An 18584-nucleotide genomic window follows, 5' to 3' on the forward strand; every position below is an offset into this window, starting at 1 on the left:
TGCACATCAATAATTAAATAACCGTGGGTATATAGTCCAACAGGTGAATCGGAGTGGGGGACAAACCCACTTCCAGGTTGGCGGAGGCCGTGATTGTGGATCTATGTGAATGCAATCTGTGGTGTTAATCGAGAGTCTGGGGCGGAGGCTGGCACAGGCGGCACTGCTTTCTACAAAGATTCCGATGAATGGCGTCCTGGGAGGAAACAGTACCTGACAACGTGCTGAATTACAGTGCGATTCTGTAAAATACAGGATGGTTAGTCACCTTGCAGCCAACTCTGATGAGCCTCCTTTGAGATGATGGGATGGATCTCTGTCACCAACAAAATGACAGAGTGACCCGAAGATCACCCCTCACTGGGGCTTTCATTCTGCAAATGCAAATGAACCCCTCCTCAGACAACCTAGGAACAATCGCTCCTGGACAGGAATGTGTCAGTGAGTCGCCCTGACACTGTTTCCCCGCCCCGCCCCCCCCCCCCCCCCCCACCGCCCCCCACCCCTCCCCCCCGCCCCTCCCCCCCCCCCCACCGCCCCCCACCCCTCCCCCCCGCCCCTCCCCCTCAAGCCCAAAACCAACAGGCCAGGAAAACTCAGATATTGCTTTAGACCAATGGACTTTTGTCAGGCTGCAAGATGTTGAATGGAATAGAGGTGGCAATGTTTTGAGTTGAAGGATTGGTTTACAAATAGATGGGTAATCATGCCACCCACCCCACCACCATCTAAATTACAACCCCATAAACTCCTTGTGCATTTACAGTTTGTAAAGTTCAATAACGTCCTGTTAAAGGAATTTGCTTGAAATTGTGCCGAACTTTGATATGAAAACTTTATCGCTTCTTTCGCTGAAAAAGTAACCGTGCGGGTTCAGTAGCGTGCATGTTGAATACTTCATCACACAACACCTTCTTGCTCTTTCCAGAGTGGGAAGTAGTCTCGGAGACTCCTCTTAGGAAGACTGGCACTGTATTCTGTTGTAACCCTCCACTGCCTGTCTACACACTGTACAACTGGGTGTTTCAGGATATTCTTCCCTCCCTCCAGTTGTTCTGCATTGGAATCACTAACATGGTGCCTAGTGTGTGGAATTCCTGCTATTGGGACACTGTCAGTTACTTGAACTGTGGCGTTATTAGTCTGGGTCAAGTCACAGGCCCAGCCTCCATACTCAGTGAATGAAGTTTGACTTGATCATCAAGGCTGACGTGGTGACTCCTTCCTACCAACCCACAATTCCAGCCCTGCGTATCCACTCCTGCTGCTTCTGGAGCCTCCTGTATATCCTTCCGTGAATCTGTCTGTCCAAGGCCCTGCAAATGTTGTTAGGTGTTTGTTTTCAGTACCTTCTCGGCCTAGTGCCCAACTAGTGATTGCTTATCATAGACCATAGATCATAGAAACCTTACAGTGCAGAAGCTGACCCTTCGAATCTGCACCGACTCTGCGAAGGAGCGTCCCACCCAGACCCTATCCGTTAACCCCACATATTTCCCAAGGCTAATCCCCCCTAACCTACACATCTTGGGACACTAAGGAGAATTTTTTTAACATGATCAATCAACCTAACCTGCACATCTTTGGAATGTGGGAGGAAACCGGAGCACCCGGAGGAAACCCACGCAGGCACAGAGAGAAAGTGCAAACTCCACACAGTCACCCAAGGCCAGAATTGAACCCGGGTCCCTGGCACTGTGAGGCAGCGGTGCCACCGCAGCGCCGCATTGCTGTGCAAGGGTGCCAAGCCTTGGGTGTGACATCCAACTCTCCAGTGACTGAGCCCCTCCCTGGCTGTGTCACTCGAGTGGATGAAGGAAATCAAAATAACAGCAACTGACCCATGCCATTTCAACAAAGGGTGCAGTTCATATTATTGCATGGACCACACCCGTGAATTCTCCACAGACCCCCAAGGAACACTGGTTTGAGAACCATTGGTCCAATATCTTCCAGTTCTAATAATCATCGACCTATCTCTTACTCTGTCTCTCTCTCTCTCTCTCTCTTTTCACACATGCTGACTAACTTGATGAATGTTTCCAGCAGTTTTGTCTGAAAAAGCTATTGGTCCAGTCAACTAAAATTGCCACCTCTTACCTAGTCTGAAATCAGAGTACTATGGCTTCAGGTCTGAATTATTTTCTCTTTCTTCCCTCTTGTTAACTTTCCCACTCAAAGTGAGAGATTTTAGTGCACCAAGTCTCATCATAAAGCACTTCCGAATCTATTTGAGTACTGCACAATCAGATGGAAAGTTCACTCTTGCTCAAAATGTTGATTAATCTCAGCCTCTGAAGTGAATTAATTACCATACTAATGAATGTGCATTTTCTTATCTAGGGATTTTGTGGTCCCTCTGAGTGAGGTTGCCAGTTAGTGCTAAGACGGCACAGTGTCACAGTAGTTAGCACTGCTGCCTCACAGTGCTAGGGACCTGGGTTCGATTCCAGCCTTGGGTGGTGGTGTGGAGTTTGCACGTTCTCCCCGTGTGTTTCCTCTGGGTGCTCCAGCTTCCTCCCAAAATGTACGAGTTAGGTGGATTGGCCTTGCTAAATTGCCCCTTCGTGGCCCAAGATGTCTTGGTTAGAGAGATTAGCGGGGTCAATGTATGGGGTTACGAGAATAGGCAAGATGCTCTTTCGGAGAATTGGTGCAGACTTGAAGGGCCGAATGGCCCCCTTCTGCACTGCAGGCATTCTATAGCACATATTTTGTGCGGTGTTAACATATCCATTCTGAAGTAGATTGAGGTGGCCCAACGATTGGATCCTTGCAGCCAACAAGGAGAGAAAAATGAATGTTCATCAGGCCTCTGGGTCTGTCATCGGTTCAGTCCAGAGCAGTCTATGTTAAAATCAAACCCAGTGGCAAGAGATGAAAAGCACTGTGCTAACTTACATCATCTGGCAACCCTCACCCCAGAACCACCCCAACCTTCAACTGCCCTCTTGTGCTTCCTTCAGAAGATGAAAATTAATCGACTACCTAAGGTCAAAAGTAAATGGAAAAAATGGGAACCTGTGTAAAATAAGACATTTTGGGGGCTAAAATTCGATAGTCCACATAAATGAGCACAAGGATCACAATGCACAATTAATCCTTCCTTGATGCTGCTTGCACATTTATATGATTGTAGCCTGCAACTAGCACAACGCATAGTATTGGGTATCTACAAACCTGTAAAGGTTTTATGGAGGGGAGAGGGAGAGGGGTCCTTTGGAGGCGGTGTGGCAGTTGGTATGACTTCAATCTAGTCTGCGCTGCTGAAAAGGGAGGTACCTTTTGACTGGAACAGCTGCTAGAAGCTTTTGTAAAAGTGAGTTTGACCTGGGAGAGACACAAGAATGGCACAACATGGCAGAGAGCCTCCTCCACCTAATGCAGCACTGAGAGCTTCCTGTGGGAGCTGGAGAGGAAGAGTGAGATCTTGTATTCACAGGGGGCTGGGAGGCCCTCCTTAAGGCAGTGGGAGTAAATAGCTATCGGGGCCAATGCTGCAAGATTCAGTGACCTCACTTGCCGATCAACAATCTGCATCAGCCATAACAACAGCCACATTCAGAGCCTCAGCTCACTCTCACATTATGCTTTGCATTCCTACATTCCTTACAGCCATATCCCACAATGTGAAGACATTGTAACTATTCAACCATAACTGGTAGATTCTCCAGAACATACTGGACCACTCTAACTAGCACACCTCCCTCTGCCTCACAGAAAACCACAAGCAGGAGAACTAACAGATGGGGGACAAGCATGGCTGCCTGACTTTATTCTGGGCAGGGTAAATGTGTGGGGTTACGGGAATAGGGCCTGGGTGGGATTGTGGTCGGGGCAGACTCAGTGAGCCTCCTTCTGCTCTGTCGGGATTCTGTGACAGGATTCTCTATGACTTCACCCTGATGCAGAAACCAGTGTTTGGAGTCTACCAATTCTGTAAGTAACAAGGTTTGATTTTGTGAATCTAATTTTTGTTGGGAAGCTTTCCTTCACTTCTTGCATTTTGCTGGGGAAACAGCCCAGCTGCAAACTGTTACTTTGCCCGAGAGATCAAAGTTTCCCCCCGTCCTGTCCTGTCTCCAACTCGCTAGCTGAAATCATAGGGTCAATGAGCGGAGTTCTCCATTCCCATCTGTAGCGGGTTCAGTGGTGACAGGAACAGAGAATCTAGTGGGTGCCAAAAAGTAGGAAACTCACTGGGGTAAAATCACATTGCAATTCTCCCAGTGGTGAGTTAATGGCAGATTGATCTTCTTGCTGGCTGGTGGCGTGAAAGCTATTTTCATTCATTTGCATCTCATGAATGCTCATTGAAACAGCTGCCCACCAGAATCCCATCAAGCCTTCCAATCTTGTGTCACGCCGGCGGGAAATGGTGCTGTTCTGAACCCTGATTGATAAAGGGTGGCATGCACAAGGCAGTTCTCAGTTTACCAGAGATCTTGAGATTCCTGCCCTTCATCTCCATGCCAAGCTGGTCTGGACCCATGGACCCTCCTGTGCTGATGGACCCATAGACCCTCCTGTTCCACTGAGTCAGATCAGTGCAGCGCATGGAGTTGGGGAGTACTGGGGCCTCCTCCCTCCCATTGCTACCACACCAGTGTCTATCTGGACAGCACTGTGCTGCGGGACTCATGCAGCCACCGTAGCAAAGGTCCGAATTTTGGCCATGGGTGGGGTGTGTGATGAGGCCAGGAGATTGGCTGACAAAGTCAAGGGGGGCAAATTGGAAGGAGAGCTGTGCAATGATGGGTGGGTAAGGGAAAGCACGAGGGGGCAGTGTGGAAGGATGACTGTGCAAGGAGGAGGGGGCGAAGGTGAGGGCTCACAATGGCAGATAGAGGGGCAAGGAGGGGATGAACAATGGGAGGCAGACAGAAGACTAAGGGGAGGGAATCTGGACCTCGACAAGGCTGCGTGACACACAGACAAGCAAGGGGGTCTAAGGGATAGCACATGTGTTACTGGAAGGGGATGTGCGCTGATCGCAGATTATGGGGTGGGTGTCTGTTAGTGTGGCACATTAGGGATGGTTCACATGAAGAGGTTGGGATTGCAATGCTTTGTGAAGGACACTGTTGTCCATGGTCTTCTTTGGAAACAGGAATTACGTCAACGCCCCTGTTTAATTTCAGGGTCCGACGGATAGGAGTTAGAGAGTACAGGCATTCCTGCTGCAAAATGGAAGGGAGTCACAGGTGATGGACAGCCGGGGACTATGTGGACCTCACACTCTGAAGTCAGAGATAGGAGGCAGTGCAGAAGAGCAGCGGGCATGTAGCAGGAACCATCACTGGGGGGCATGCTGTACCCCTGCTGCAGGGAGAGGCATGGGCTGTGTGCTCCACATGAAAAAAAACACAACTTGGTGTGCAGGGCTGTCTTGCAGTTGATGTCCCTGGGTGTGGTGGACTCTGTGCTGGGCTGCAGAGGGTATGCTGAAGGTCACACATTTATCTAAAGCTTGCAGACAGGGAACACATAAACAGGGAGAGGGGTGGCGAGGTATGTGAAGCTCTCATGGCAGGGGGACCCCTGTAAGTGAGGGTGTATATGGCCTCCAGATGGAGTGGGTACAGGTGCACATGAGTCAGGGGTGCCTCGCAGGCGATGGGCAGGGGGGAGGGCATCAATGTCCACCATCACAGCGACATATTAGTGGGAGAGGCTGGAGAATAAAAGGTGGCATCTCTACCTGCACATCATGAGGCTCCAGGTAAATCAGAGGCATGTGGATAGTGAGGGAGGGCAGGTCGAGCACCGTCATCTCGACACTTAGTTTCAATCTTGGAAGATGCCATTTTACCTAAGATCAGTTCTGTCTGGGAGGGGTATGATGGAGGGTGGAAGGACCACTAAGTTGGGCTCTGGGGCTCCTTCTTGGAATCCATACTCACTTGTTGGTGCTGCTACAGTGGATTCGGTCCAAGTCGATTACACAAAGCACATTGCCAGGGGAGCAAGGGCAAGTCAGATTTCTAATTTTGCGCCTTTAATAACTCAATGGTCTCACGTCAAATTTGGAAAAGCTACATTGTGAAAGACAGGAATGTAGCCTCGGAGCGTGAAGGCTATCATGAAGGGGCACAGCTGCATCAATTCTGCCAGTGAAGGGGCATCAGTTAACAATCAATCCCATTCATCAGTGTCCAAACAGATCCCATTCATTCGCCATGAGCAAACAAACGCTCATAGTTATGAATGGAGGTTAGAGCCACATTAGTTCAATGAGGTAATTCACAAGTTCTCAGTCCCACAGGGCTCCAGATGTCACATCACTGGAATGGAATGCTGCTAACCTCTCTGTGTCTGCTAGAGTCCCAGAGATAAGATAGCAGGAGGAACAATGCAGAATTTATCTGCCCAACTTCTCCCAAAGGTCTTTTGTGCTCATCTTTCCTTTCAGCACCCTTTAATCATTCTGGTCTTCAATGTTAGAATGTAACCAATGATAACATTGGATCTGTTGTAGTGTGACCAATGGTAACAAGCTATAAGGGTCAGCTGACCCAGTAAACTATGTAACCAATGACAAAATGATGTGCTGGTCAGCTGACCAGCTGACTCAGTAGAAATAAGAATCTGTTTGGGGAGCTCCAGGGTGAGGCCAGCCAGCACCCAGGCAGTAAATTTTGTTTTATGGCATTGCCTACAACTGAAGAGTTGCTTCTGCAAGATCAGGATTCAATCTTTTCAGAAGGGAGGCAGAAGGGGATGGCATGGTGGCACAATGGTTAGCACTGCTGCCTCACAACTCCAGGGACCTGAGTTCAATTCCTAGCTTGGGTCACTGTCTGTGTGAAGTTTTCATGTTCTGTGTGGGGTTGCTCCAGTTTCCTCCCATAGTCCAAAGATGTGCGGGTTAGGTTGATTGACTATGCTAAATTGACCCTTAGTGTCCCAGGATGCATAGTTAGAGGGATTAGCAGGGTAAATATGTGGGGTTACAGGGATAGGGCCTGGGTGGGATTGTTGTCAGTGCAGACCCGATGGGTTGAATGGCCTCCTTCTGCATTGTAGGGATTTATGAAAAGTAAGAATGGATTCAGCGGTCCAGAGAGCTTTTATACAAATTCTCATTGGAGGAAGAAGGTGAAGGAGGGAAAGGTGTCTGTGCGTGCCGCTCCAGCAGGAGGCACTGCATATGGGGCAAGGTCAAGGAGAGCGTGAGCATCAACAGGAGACTGAGGAGCGGAGACTCAGACTGCGGAGATGACTGACAACATCAAGAGTCTATCGTCCACAAGTGTCCTTTCTACAAATGAGTGAGAGACAGTACGGGGAAAAGCTGCAATTGTCCAGATATCTGGGTCCGCCACATATGCCATGTGCAACTATAGAATAGTTGCCCAATTTTTCCAAACAGAAACAATTCCTCTGATAAATTCTACTTCAAGAAAAGTTCCAGCTCACAAGATACCTCAAAAATGTATATTTTAATTAGTTGTAGAATTAAAATTTGTACACTTTCTTTAAAAATACATCACAAACATTAATCACAAAAAAGGAATCAACAGCACATTTTCAAGACTTCAAGTGTAAACAGATTGTGAAATAATTCAAGGTCTATTCAACATTAGATCATTCCCCCAAATCAGATTATAAAATGTGCACTGAGTACAGCGTCAGACACGTAAGCAGCTTCTCAATTTTCCTCTTAAATTATAAGAAAGTCTTGAATTATTGCAGCACCAAATTTTGTTTCCAACGTCAGAAATTTGTGGCCTTAATTTTCAGTGGTCTAGTTTTCCAATGGCAATTCATGTCAGCCAGTCATTAGTAACCATTTTATTGAACAAGAAGGAGGGTTTGTATAAAACATCCACTAAAAAAGGAACATTGAGAAATTCGGGAAAGCATGAGAGTAATTTGTTGTCGAGACTTGACAGCACGTAAAGTGCATTGTATTCCAAAATCACCCCTGTAAATTACTGGGACATTTTAAAACATTTTAATACCACTCAGTCGCTTTCAAGTGAGCGATGCTGTCACTTTCCTGATGTCAAGCTTTAAGAGAGTCTAGAAAGGCATCTAAAAACCATCAGTGATCCTGTACATTAAATACTATCCCTTTGGATGTAATAAATGGCCACACACAGCAAAAGATGTTAACAGAAAATAAAATAATTTGTGATTCAACTCAGCAGTAGTCTCTATCTTTGTGCCAATATACGCACCTGAAATTTGACACAGATTTGACACACAGGTTAGAAATAGTGGAATTAATCCAGCATTGCAATTATCAGTGACAGAATGGCGATATTCTCAAATGGGAGACTATTCTGTCATTCATGTAAAATGCTGGTTAAAGTGCAACCTGCTACTATATTTCTAGTAAACAACAATCTTCCCATGAGGATGGTTACATTTTAGATGAACGCTAACATTCAAGGAAAAACACTGAGGACTACATTAATTTGTGCAGGATTTATGTCCAATTGGAATAGAAGAAAACCAAGGGGTCATCATTGTAAAGTAGAGACTTTAAGCGGCATCATAATCCGTGATTCCATGTAGCGGATCAATGGAACTGTAAGAATTAAGACACAGGGATAGAGTTAACCATTGTTTTTGTACTTTTCCAATTCAATCAAATCAAATCCAATTCAGAGTCTCAACAAGTCGAGACAGTTCCGATCCAGGCTGACAAGACAGGGCGAGCGAACAAATTACCCTGTCCTGGGCCTGATCTACACGAGCCAAGCTGATTGGAGGAGCAAAGCAATACCTCCTCCAAGACTTGAGCTCATTTGCATCTTAGCCAAAAGGCCGAGACACCGCTTTTAAAAATTGCTTCATATGAAACATATGAAGCTTCAATGTAACCTAATGACTGCAACCAAGTGCAGCATCCAATCCATACTACACTTGATCTTAGCCAAAAGGCCGAGAAGCGATTACATTGCATAAAAGTCAATACATCACTTATCCTTTGTTCTTCACTTTAGAATTTAGAACAGTACAGCATGGGAACAGGCCCTTCAGCCCATGATCTTGTGCCGAACATAACGCCAAATTATACTAATCCCTTCTGCTTGCCCTTGGTGCATAACCCTCTATTCCTTGCATGTTCATGTGCTTATCTAAAAGCCCCTTAAATGCCCTTATTGTATCTACCTGCACCACCACCCCTGGCAGCGCGTTCTAAACACCTACCATTCTGTGCAAAAAAACTTGCCCCTCACATCTCCTTTGAATTTTGCCCCGCTCACCTTAAGTGCATGCCCCCTAGCATTAGACATCTCAACACTGGGAAAAAGATTCAGACTGTCATCAGAGCTAAAATCTTGTACAACTTAGGTTGAGATTTTAAATTCATGGATAGCTGAAGTATATTTTGCTTGCCACTGCCACACATTTCAGACACTAACATCAACAATTTGCATTTAAATCAGACTTTTAACATAGAAAAAAATGCCATAACATAGAAAATAAAAGTGTGTGGAGAAAGATTAAACACTGAACCAAAAAAGGAGATTTAAGGATGGGGACCAAAATCTTGGTCAAAGGCATGGGTCTTGGTCTACACTGGCTTCAGGTCCACCAATACGTCAAATTTAAAATTCAAATCTCTCCAGGCCCTCACCCTTCCCTGTGTTTGTACCCACTTCCAATCCCAAACTCTGCCATCTTACCCTTCCCCTCACTCCCTTCGCACCACCATTGGCCCTCAGCTAGCTAGGCCATAAGCTCTAGAAATTCGTTCCCCAAAACTCTTCTCCTTTAAGACCCTCCTCATTACAACTGAGCTCTTTGGCCAACTTTCAGTCATTCCTTCTAATATCTCCTCCTTTGGCCTGGTGTCAATCTGTGTCTCCTATGCGGAGGCTTGGGATGTTTTAAAGGTGCGATATAAATATGTTTCAGGACTTCCGAAGGAAATGGAAGTGGAGGGATTTGAGGAAAGAATTCCTGAGTATTGGGCCGAGGCAGCTCAAGGTATGGCTGCTGATGGTGGGTCAAAGGAAGGGGGAAACGCACACGAGACTGAAATCAGAGGAAGGAAGAGTTCAAGGGTGGAATTGTAGGACTGGAGGAGATTGGAGAGGTGAAATCATTGTGGGATTTAAACAGAAGGATGGAAATGTTAAATTTAAGGAATGGGGGATTGGAAGTCAATGCATCAGCGAGAACAGTAGTGACGGGAAGTATGGGATAGGGTATGAGTAACAGGGTTTTGGACAAGCTAAAGTTTCTGGAATATGGAGGATGGAAGGATTAAGAGGTCAGAACCTCAATTCCGAATTGAACAGCCCGAGTCAGGGCCTGGGAGGAGAAACAGCATGGGTGAAAAGGACATCAAGTTTTTGTGGGAGACGCCAAAGGCAATAATGACCTTCCCAATTATTGGATGAAAGGAACTATAGCTCCACTAAGATTTTATGTTGAAGAAGCAGTCTAACAGCACAGAGGCCGTGGAGATGTCGTGAAATGTTGGGGAGGTCGAGATAGATGGCATTGATGCAAACATGGAAGCTGACCCCGTGTCTTGGATGATGTCGGCATCTATATGAAGAAGGGGCCATGGGTGCATGTGGAGGGACCGCCAATGTGATGGTGCAAGAGTTGAGGTGAGAAGTCACCTGTAGACCTGCTCTGGCCACAACTGTGGATGTGTGGAAGCATTTAAGGAAGTTTCAATGCGCTGAACAATAGCTGGAGGAGGGGATAGTGTGATCAACCGTGCCTAGGGCTGCAAAGAGGTCAATGGGAGACAGCGCATCACAGTCACAGAGGATGTGATTGATGACATAGTTTCGCGTCAATTCAGAGCTGTGAGTGGGGCAGAAACCCGATTGGAGAGATTGAAACAGGGATGACCAGGAGAAATGATCACAGATCTGGGAAGCGGGAACATATAGGATTTTGGAGAGGAAAGGAGGCTTCTATACATTGAATATATTGTATACCTTGTTTCTGATCTATATTCAGAAGCATATTTATTGGTAAGCTGCTATTTCTCCTTCACTTTATTAGCAGGATGTGCATCCATCTTAATGAGGCTTCCAATTATTTTTGTTTTTATTGTTAAGGTTTCTCAGTCTTAATCAATAGGCTCGAGGTTACCTGTATAATAGACACACTCATCCCACCCGGGCTTTTGCCAGGCTGCATTCCGTGTTTCATGTCTGGATTCGAGGTCTTTGTAAGCTAGAATTGATAGGAAAAAAATGAAATTAAGTCTTTGTAATTATCATTCGCTTTCGATGGGCCAAGTAAGGAGAAACTATTGCCACTAGTAGGAGGGCCAATAACCGAAAGATACAGATTTGGGATAACTGGCAAAAGAACCCGAGGGGAGGTGAGGGGATTTTTTTGTTTTAGCAAAGAGAGTGGTTAGGATTTCCAACCAAAATGGAAGCAGACTCAATATTAGCTTTCAAAAGGGAATCGGATATACTCCAGAAAAGAGGGATTGTCAGAGCTATGGGGAAAGAGCAGTACCAAGTGGACAGCTCTTGTAAAGAGCTGGCCAAGACACGGTGGACTAAGTGGCCTTCTTTTGTGCTGTGTCATTCTATGAATTTATAACAGGGCTGTTGAACGCATTCCGTCGTGTTGACATAACTGTGCGATACTTTAACCTCTTCATTCATTTTGTGTGAACAATGTAACACTCCACAATCCAAATGGTCAAATATCAACAATTGTGCTAACTCGTGCCATATTAATATGATGGAAAGGGCATCTAGAAATTCAACATTTGATTCAGAGCATTAGTGACCCATTATGAGGCTGTTTACCGGAGGGCAGGATAGATTTTTCAATCTGGATAAAAGCAAATTACTGCGGATGCTGGAATCTGAAACCAAAAGGGAAAATGCTGGAAAATCTCAGCAGGTCTGGCAGCATCTGTAAGGAGAGAAAAGAGCTGACGTTTCGAGTCTAGGTGACCCTTTGTCAAAGCTAAAAGGCATAGAAAGTGGGAGACATTTAGATTATAGATTTTAGATAGATATTTATATAGATTATTCAATCTACCACCCTGGTGCAAGACTGCCATTTGACAGTATCTTCACAGACCCAGTTACATGCTTGGGTGGCAAACTGAAAATCGACCCCAAACTCACAAACACTACTGGGAAACCCAATTTCATTCAGCTTACCCCAAAGATGATGCACCACATACAGGTCACCAACCAGTGAAAAGAATCCACCCACAGCTTCGTTGTTTTCCTGACGGAATCGAATGGCTCGTGCCCTGAGGATAATCAAAAGATCGAACTAGCTCAAAACAGCATGAAAGTTGTCATTTCTATTGTCCTGGCCCTGTTCTGATTATTGAAAAATCTTGATGTAAACAGAAGGGGACAATGTGTTTTTTTTATTAGTTATTTTTTACTCTTTCCTCACTTTCAATATCTTACATATCATTTTCCTCCTTCGGTGCAACAAGTAGTCATAAAATAGAATCATAGAATTCCTACAGTGCAGAAGGCGGCCATTTGGCCCATCGAGTCTGCACCAACCCATTTTTAAAAAAACTTACTCAGGCCCTATCTCTGTAACCCCACATATTTACTTGCAAACCCCACCGATGTACACATCTTGGGAAACTAAGGGACAATTTAGCATGGCCAATCCACCTAATCTGTACTTCTTTGTAGTGTGAGAGGAAACCGGAACAGCTGGAGGAAGCCCACGCAGACATGGGGAGAACGAGCAGCCGGAGGAAACCCACGCAGACACGGGGAGAATGTGCAAACTCCACACAGACAAGGATCCAAGGTTGGAATTGACCTTGGGTTCCTGGCGCAGTGAGGCAGCAGCGCTAACCACTGTGCCACCATGCCGTTCCACTCAGAAAGGAACGGCAAATGATAGTGAATGTCTGGACAATGTAACAAAGTTTGCTGAAATGTAGGTAGGCATTGGAGAATAACCTAGGATTTACAGAGGGTGGAGTTTTGGAATATTGGCCAGGAAGATTTGGATTGGTTAATTCTGGATTCTCCGACCTCGCTCGCAGTCGGGATTCTCCAGTCCCGCTGCAGTGAATGGAGATTTGGCTGAGCGCCAAATTCTCTATCCTCGCTGCCAGCAGCTGTCGGGCGTGAGTGGCCAGAGAATTCCGACCGTGGATGATGATTTCAAGGTCAGGCAGACGGAGATAAGGCCAGAGACGTGCAACGTTACAGAGCTAGAGGGAGGTTCTGCTGGTCAAGCCACATTTGGGCATCTCGTTGCAAATAAAAAAGCATTGGAAGGAGCACAGAGACAAAAGGTGATGCCAAACGCATAAGGGATGAGCTATAATGAAAGATGAGAGAAGCTCAAACCAAACAAATAGTCTTTGTGGATTTTAACAACGCTCTTTACAAGATCCCACATGGCAGACTGATCAGAACATTCTAGACTCAGGATGGGAAAGTGGCAAGTTGAATCCACTACTGACTGGTGGCAGGAAGCTGTTAGGTGCCATTGTGACTAAAGGCTATTCCCAGTGGCGTTCTAAAAGGTAGAAAGATGAGAATACAATTTTGAGAGGTAGGCTTCTGGCCCCACATTCTCACCATTTCAAAGATCGGCTCCCTCTAGCTCTGTAACGTTGCATGTCTCTGGCCTTATCTCCGTCCGCCTGACCTTGAAATCATCATCCACGGCTGGAATTCTCTGGCCACTCACGCCCGACAGCTGCTGGCAGCGAGGATAGAGAATTTGGCGCTCAGCCAAATCTCCATTCACTGCAGCGGGACTGGAGAATCCCGACTGCGAGCGAGGTCGGAGAATCCAGAATTAACCAATCCAAATCTTCCTGGCCAATATTCCAAAACTCCACCCTTTGTAAACCCTAAACTCTATTGCCGTATCCCACAACAGGTCCTGCTCATTCATCACCCATACTCTCACTAACCTACAATGAGCCGCAGTGCCATAGCATCTTGAAGCTAAACTTTTCAACCCCATGTTTAAATCCCTCCAACCCTTCCTATCTCTGTTAGCACCTCCCGTTCTATAATTCAGCCCACCCTGCCTCTGTGCTCCTCTGATTCTGCCTACTTTGCATCTCTTCAGCTGAATATTGACGACCAGGCCTTCAACTACTGACAGCCCGTAGTCTGGAATTCCGTTCCTAAATCCCTCTGCCTCTCCTATTTTCAATCCTCTTTAAAATGGATGGCACAGTCTGCCTCACAGCGCCAGACAGCTGGGTTCGATTCCCGGATTGGGTCACTGTCTGTGCGGAGTCTGCACGTTCTCCCTGCGTCTGCGTGGGTTTTCTGCTGAGGCTCCGGTTTCCTCCCACAGTCCAAAAGATGTGCTGGTTAGGTGCATTGGCCATGCTAAATTCTCCCTAAGTTACCAAAACAGATGACTAGGGGATTTTCACAGTAACTTCATTGCAGGGTTAATGTAAGCCTACTTGTGACACTAATAAATAAACTTTAAACCCATAATTTTTAAATCATACCTTTGCTTTTGGTCACTGCCCTAATATCTAATTCTTTGGCTGAATATTTATTTTTGAATTACACCTTTGTGAAGCTCTGTTATTTTTCCACATTAACATCGTTATATTAGACAAATCATTAAATAATCCAAAAGGTAATGCAGCAGTACAGGAACTATATAATGCAGCCAATTCTTTTTCGTTGACAAGATAGTGACAAAACTGGAATTGAAGCTTTCAAACAGGAACAACCAGTTTTAAAACAGAAAGGAATGTTGCATTCATTTATAGTCAATGTTGAACAAGAATTGACAAAGCTTTTGATGAATGTCGACTTTCTTTGTATTTAAAGATATTAGAAAGCAAAGAAGGCACAAGTCATGACATTAGTTAGGAGGCCATGAAGCAAGAGATAGATGCCTATTTCTCAACTGGCTTGGTTCAGCTTGGAATCCCAGGATCATAGGAACAAGACCGGGCCATTTTGCCCCATGTATCTGTTCCGCCACACAATAAGATCATGGTTAATCTTTGACCTAACTCTATATAGCCACTTTTGTACCATCTCCCTTCAAAGTCCACCAACTTTCTCAGAAGGCTAGGGAAATTTGGCATGTCAGCTACGACTCTCACCAACTCAGATGCACCATAGAAAGCATTCTTTCTGGTTGTATCACAGCTTGATATGGCTCCTGCTCCTGTCCAAGACAGCATATAGCCATTCCATAGAGCCACACCATCTCCCTTCAAACCCTTAGTTAATAAAATTCTATCATTCTCAGATGTAACATTTCTAATGATCTTGCACCAGTTGCCAGTATGACAGCGAATTTTCAATTTCCACCACTGTTTTGTGTGTCGCTCTATTTCCTAATTTCACTCTGGAAGGTAAAATGGCTGCATCAAACTTTTTGATGACACCTCCTAGTTCTAGACTCCCCAAGAAGCAGAAATCGGGTGTGATCTTACCAACCGTTCATGCCACGATCCCGCTAAAGCCAGGTCCGAGAATTTGGCATCCAGCCAAATCTCCGTTCACTGCGGCGGGATGGGAAAATCCCACCGGCGTGAACGGCCATAACATTCCAGCCATAGTTTCTATCTATCCAATCTGTTCCCTTTTATTTTAAATCCCCCTTTATCCTTCTAATTTCCACAAAGTGCAATCCTAGTTTGTGTAATCTCTCGTCATAATTCAACCCTAGGTGTCCAGGTATCATTCTGGTTAATCTATACTTCACCCACTCCATGGCCAAAAAATCGTTCCTAAGATCTGGTGCTTGGAATTGCTCCAGATATGATTTGATCAGTGTTTTGTACAGCTGTAGCATTGCATTCTTGCATCCTATTCCTCTAGGCAATTGTCAAGCCAGGCCATCAATTTCCTTTCATTTCCATTATCTTCAACTGTTGCTGTTGAGTTGCTGAAAAGGCTCTCTTATGGAGGCCTTTATCAAATGCCTTCTGGAAATCCATATAAGTAGTATGCATAGACATTCCCCTATCGACAAAGAACAAAGAACAGTACAGCACAGGAAACAGGCCCTTCGGCCCTCCAAGCCTGTTCCGCTCCTTGGTCCAACTAGACCAATCGTTTGTATCCCTCCATTCCCAGGCTGCTCATGTGACTATCCAGGTAAGTCGTAAACGATGTCAGTGTGCCTGCCTCCACCACCCTACTTGGCAGCGCATTCCAGGCCCCCACCACCCTTTGTGTAAAAAACATCCCTCTAATATCTGAGTTATACTTCGCCCCTCTCACCTTGAGCCCGTGACCCCTCGTGAACGTCACTTCTGATCTTGGAAAAAGCTTCCCACCGTTCACCCTATCTATCCCCTTCATAATCTTGTACACCTCTATTAGATCTCCCCTCATTCTCCGTCTTTCCAGGGAGAACAACCCCAGTTTACCCAATCTCTCCTCATAGCCAAGACCCTCCATACCAGGCAACATCCTGGTAAACCTTCTCTGCACTCTCTCTAACGCCTCCACGTCCTTCTGGTAGTGCGGCGACCAGAACTGGACGCAGTACTCCAAATGTGGCCTAACCAGCGTTCTATACAGCTGCATCATCAGGCTCCAGCTTTTATACTTTAGTCACTTCTTCAATAACGCAATTATGTTCATGTTCACCAGGCATGACTACCCTTTACCAATCCTTCCTGACTCTCTCGAATCAACTGTAATGCTTCAAAATGTCCACTAACTCTATCCTTGGGCATAAGACATTAGCAATTTCCTGACAACAGATGTCAGACTAACTGGCCTATAATCCCCAGGTTTCCCTCTCACATCTTTCCTAAATAACAGAGTAAGCGGACGGCACAGTAGGGCAGCACAGTGGTTAGCAGTGCTGCCTCACAGTGCCAGGGACCCGGGCTCGATTCCCGGCTTGGGTCACTGTCTGTGCGGAGTCTGCACGTTCTCCCAGTGTCTGTGTGGGTTTCCTCCGGGTGCTCTGGTTTCCTCCCATAGTCTGAAAGACGTACTGTTTAGGCGCATTGGCCATGCTAAATTCTCCCTCAGTGTACCTGAACAGGCATCGATCGGAATGTGGCAACTAGGGGATTTTCACAGTGACTTCATTGCAGTGTTAATGAAAGCCAACTTGTGACACTAATAAATAAATTTAAACTTAAAACATGCAGAATTTTCTAATCAGAAGGAACAGTTCCTGAACCGAGGGAACTTCAAAAGATCTACAATAGTCACTCAGCACAGAAGCTCAATTAAGAACAAAGCAGCTTTGGTTTGAGACAGAAGACAAGTGCTAATTCTATTTATGCCATGTTTTCACAACCTGATTTGTTGTTGCTAAGGCCACGACTGGCCTGATTACTTCATTGGTGATTGACATGTCTCTGGGCTAGTGTTAATAAAGGCACACCAGGCAGGTTTCAAATTTTTGTGGCTTTGGTCTCCATAGTTTTGGCAGCTGACACACTCAAACGCAAACAAGATTTTATGTTTCACAGGGAACCCAAAGTAAAGACACTCTCAGAGTTCCCTTTCACTGCAGCATCTGGGTGTAGCCCAATCTCTGCTGCAATATGAAAATGAAGATCCCTCAGCGCTCTAGGACCCAGCCAGCAGCCTGATCTCTGCTTCACCCAGCTCTGGCTGTCACCCAACCCTCCACTTCCACTGGGGTGGCATGGTGGCACAGTGGTTACCACTGCTGCCTCACAGCACCCGGGACCTGGGTTCGATTCCCAGCTTGGGTCACTGTGTAGACTCTGCGCATTCTCCCCCGGGTGCTCCGGTTTCCTCCCACAGTCCGAAAGACCTCCTGGTTAGGTGCACTGGCCATGCTAAAATTCTCCCGGAGTGTGGCGACTAGGGGATTTTCACTAACTTCATTGCAGTGTTAATGTAAGCCTACTTGTGATACGAATAAATAAAACTTTGACCTTTTCTAGAATACAGTCAGGAAAGCTGACAACTGAGTCTGGATACAGTGAATGCTTGGGAGTTTTAGGCAGAATCAACACGAAGGCTTAAAAGGAGGCTATCGAATTCACTGATTTGAGTTATGAGTCAGTTCACCTACGAGTCTAGTACTAAGCAAGTGGTTGAAAACAAATCCTACCCTGAGGCAGCACAGGCTCTGGAGCTGATAGTCTTGTTTATTCCAATTCTTTGGCAAGAAGAGAATCTAAAATACCAGACCTTCTTTTAATTTGTCAATACAGGAGTGGGTAAGTTTGGCAATGAAACCAGCTGCTTTTCTTTAATTTCCTTCGATTAGAATGGCAAGTAACTCACCAGATATTGTTTCATATCACGTTAAGGAAATGAGTTGAAATTAAAAAAAGCACTTCCTCTTTTTTTAAAATACGGAGGCTAGGTCGATGTCACTTCCCCCAAGACAGAAATGCACGAGGCTGTCAGATCAATAATTTTACAGCTCTCAACACCAGTACTGGTTTTCTTCACCATATCATTTGCTTTGTGACTACTATTTACTTCCCTGTTCCAAAAGTTGCATATTTTCATTAGAACAATTCCTATCGCCAAAGGAAATATTCTGTAGAGATTGTGACGACCACAGGGATTATTTTCTGACTAACTTTGCAGTGAAAAACATGACTTGTCCCTTCAGGAACACAGATACGTTGGGGTGGAAATTCCATGGTTGTCTTACTGGAGTTCTAAGAGGAGACTGATTGGAATCCTCATTGAATT

General features: G+C 45.6%; 2 protein-coding genes and 1 pseudogene across 2 annotated transcripts in view; all 3 read right to left on the reverse strand.

Moving 5' to 3' along the window:
• The window catches only part of cfap73 (cilia and flagella associated protein 73), a 45891-nt gene extending 41399 nt beyond the window's left edge, over positions 1 to 4492 (reverse strand). The window contains exon 1 of the mRNA XM_078226093.1: positions 4438 to 4492. Within this exon, the coding sequence (XP_078082219.1) occupies positions 4438 to 4492 (55 nt within the window). The remainder of the gene's footprint in view (positions 1 to 4437) is intronic.
• A 2932-nt stretch (positions 4493 to 7424) lies between these two features.
• The window catches only part of LOC144502759 (protein NipSnap homolog 1-like), a 34522-nt gene continuing 23362 nt past the window's right edge, over positions 7425 to 18584 (reverse strand). Inside the window, exons 8-10 of the mRNA XM_078227023.1 lie at positions 12114 to 12208; positions 11074 to 11157; positions 7425 to 8536 (exon numbers count right to left, since the gene is read on the reverse strand). Of these exons, the coding sequence (XP_078083149.1) occupies positions 8472 to 8536; positions 11074 to 11157; positions 12114 to 12208 (244 nt within the window). The 3' untranslated portion in view covers positions 7425 to 8471. The remainder of the gene's footprint in view (positions 8537 to 11073; positions 11158 to 12113; positions 12209 to 18584) is intronic.
• On the reverse strand, positions 8702 to 8904 carry LOC144503242 (U2 spliceosomal RNA; annotated as a pseudogene).

Source organism: Mustelus asterias, chromosome 13 (genome assembly GCF_964213995.1).
Source record: "Mustelus asterias chromosome 13, sMusAst1.hap1.1, whole genome shotgun sequence".
Taxonomy (NCBI): Eukaryota; Metazoa; Chordata; class Chondrichthyes; order Carcharhiniformes; family Triakidae; genus Mustelus; species Mustelus asterias.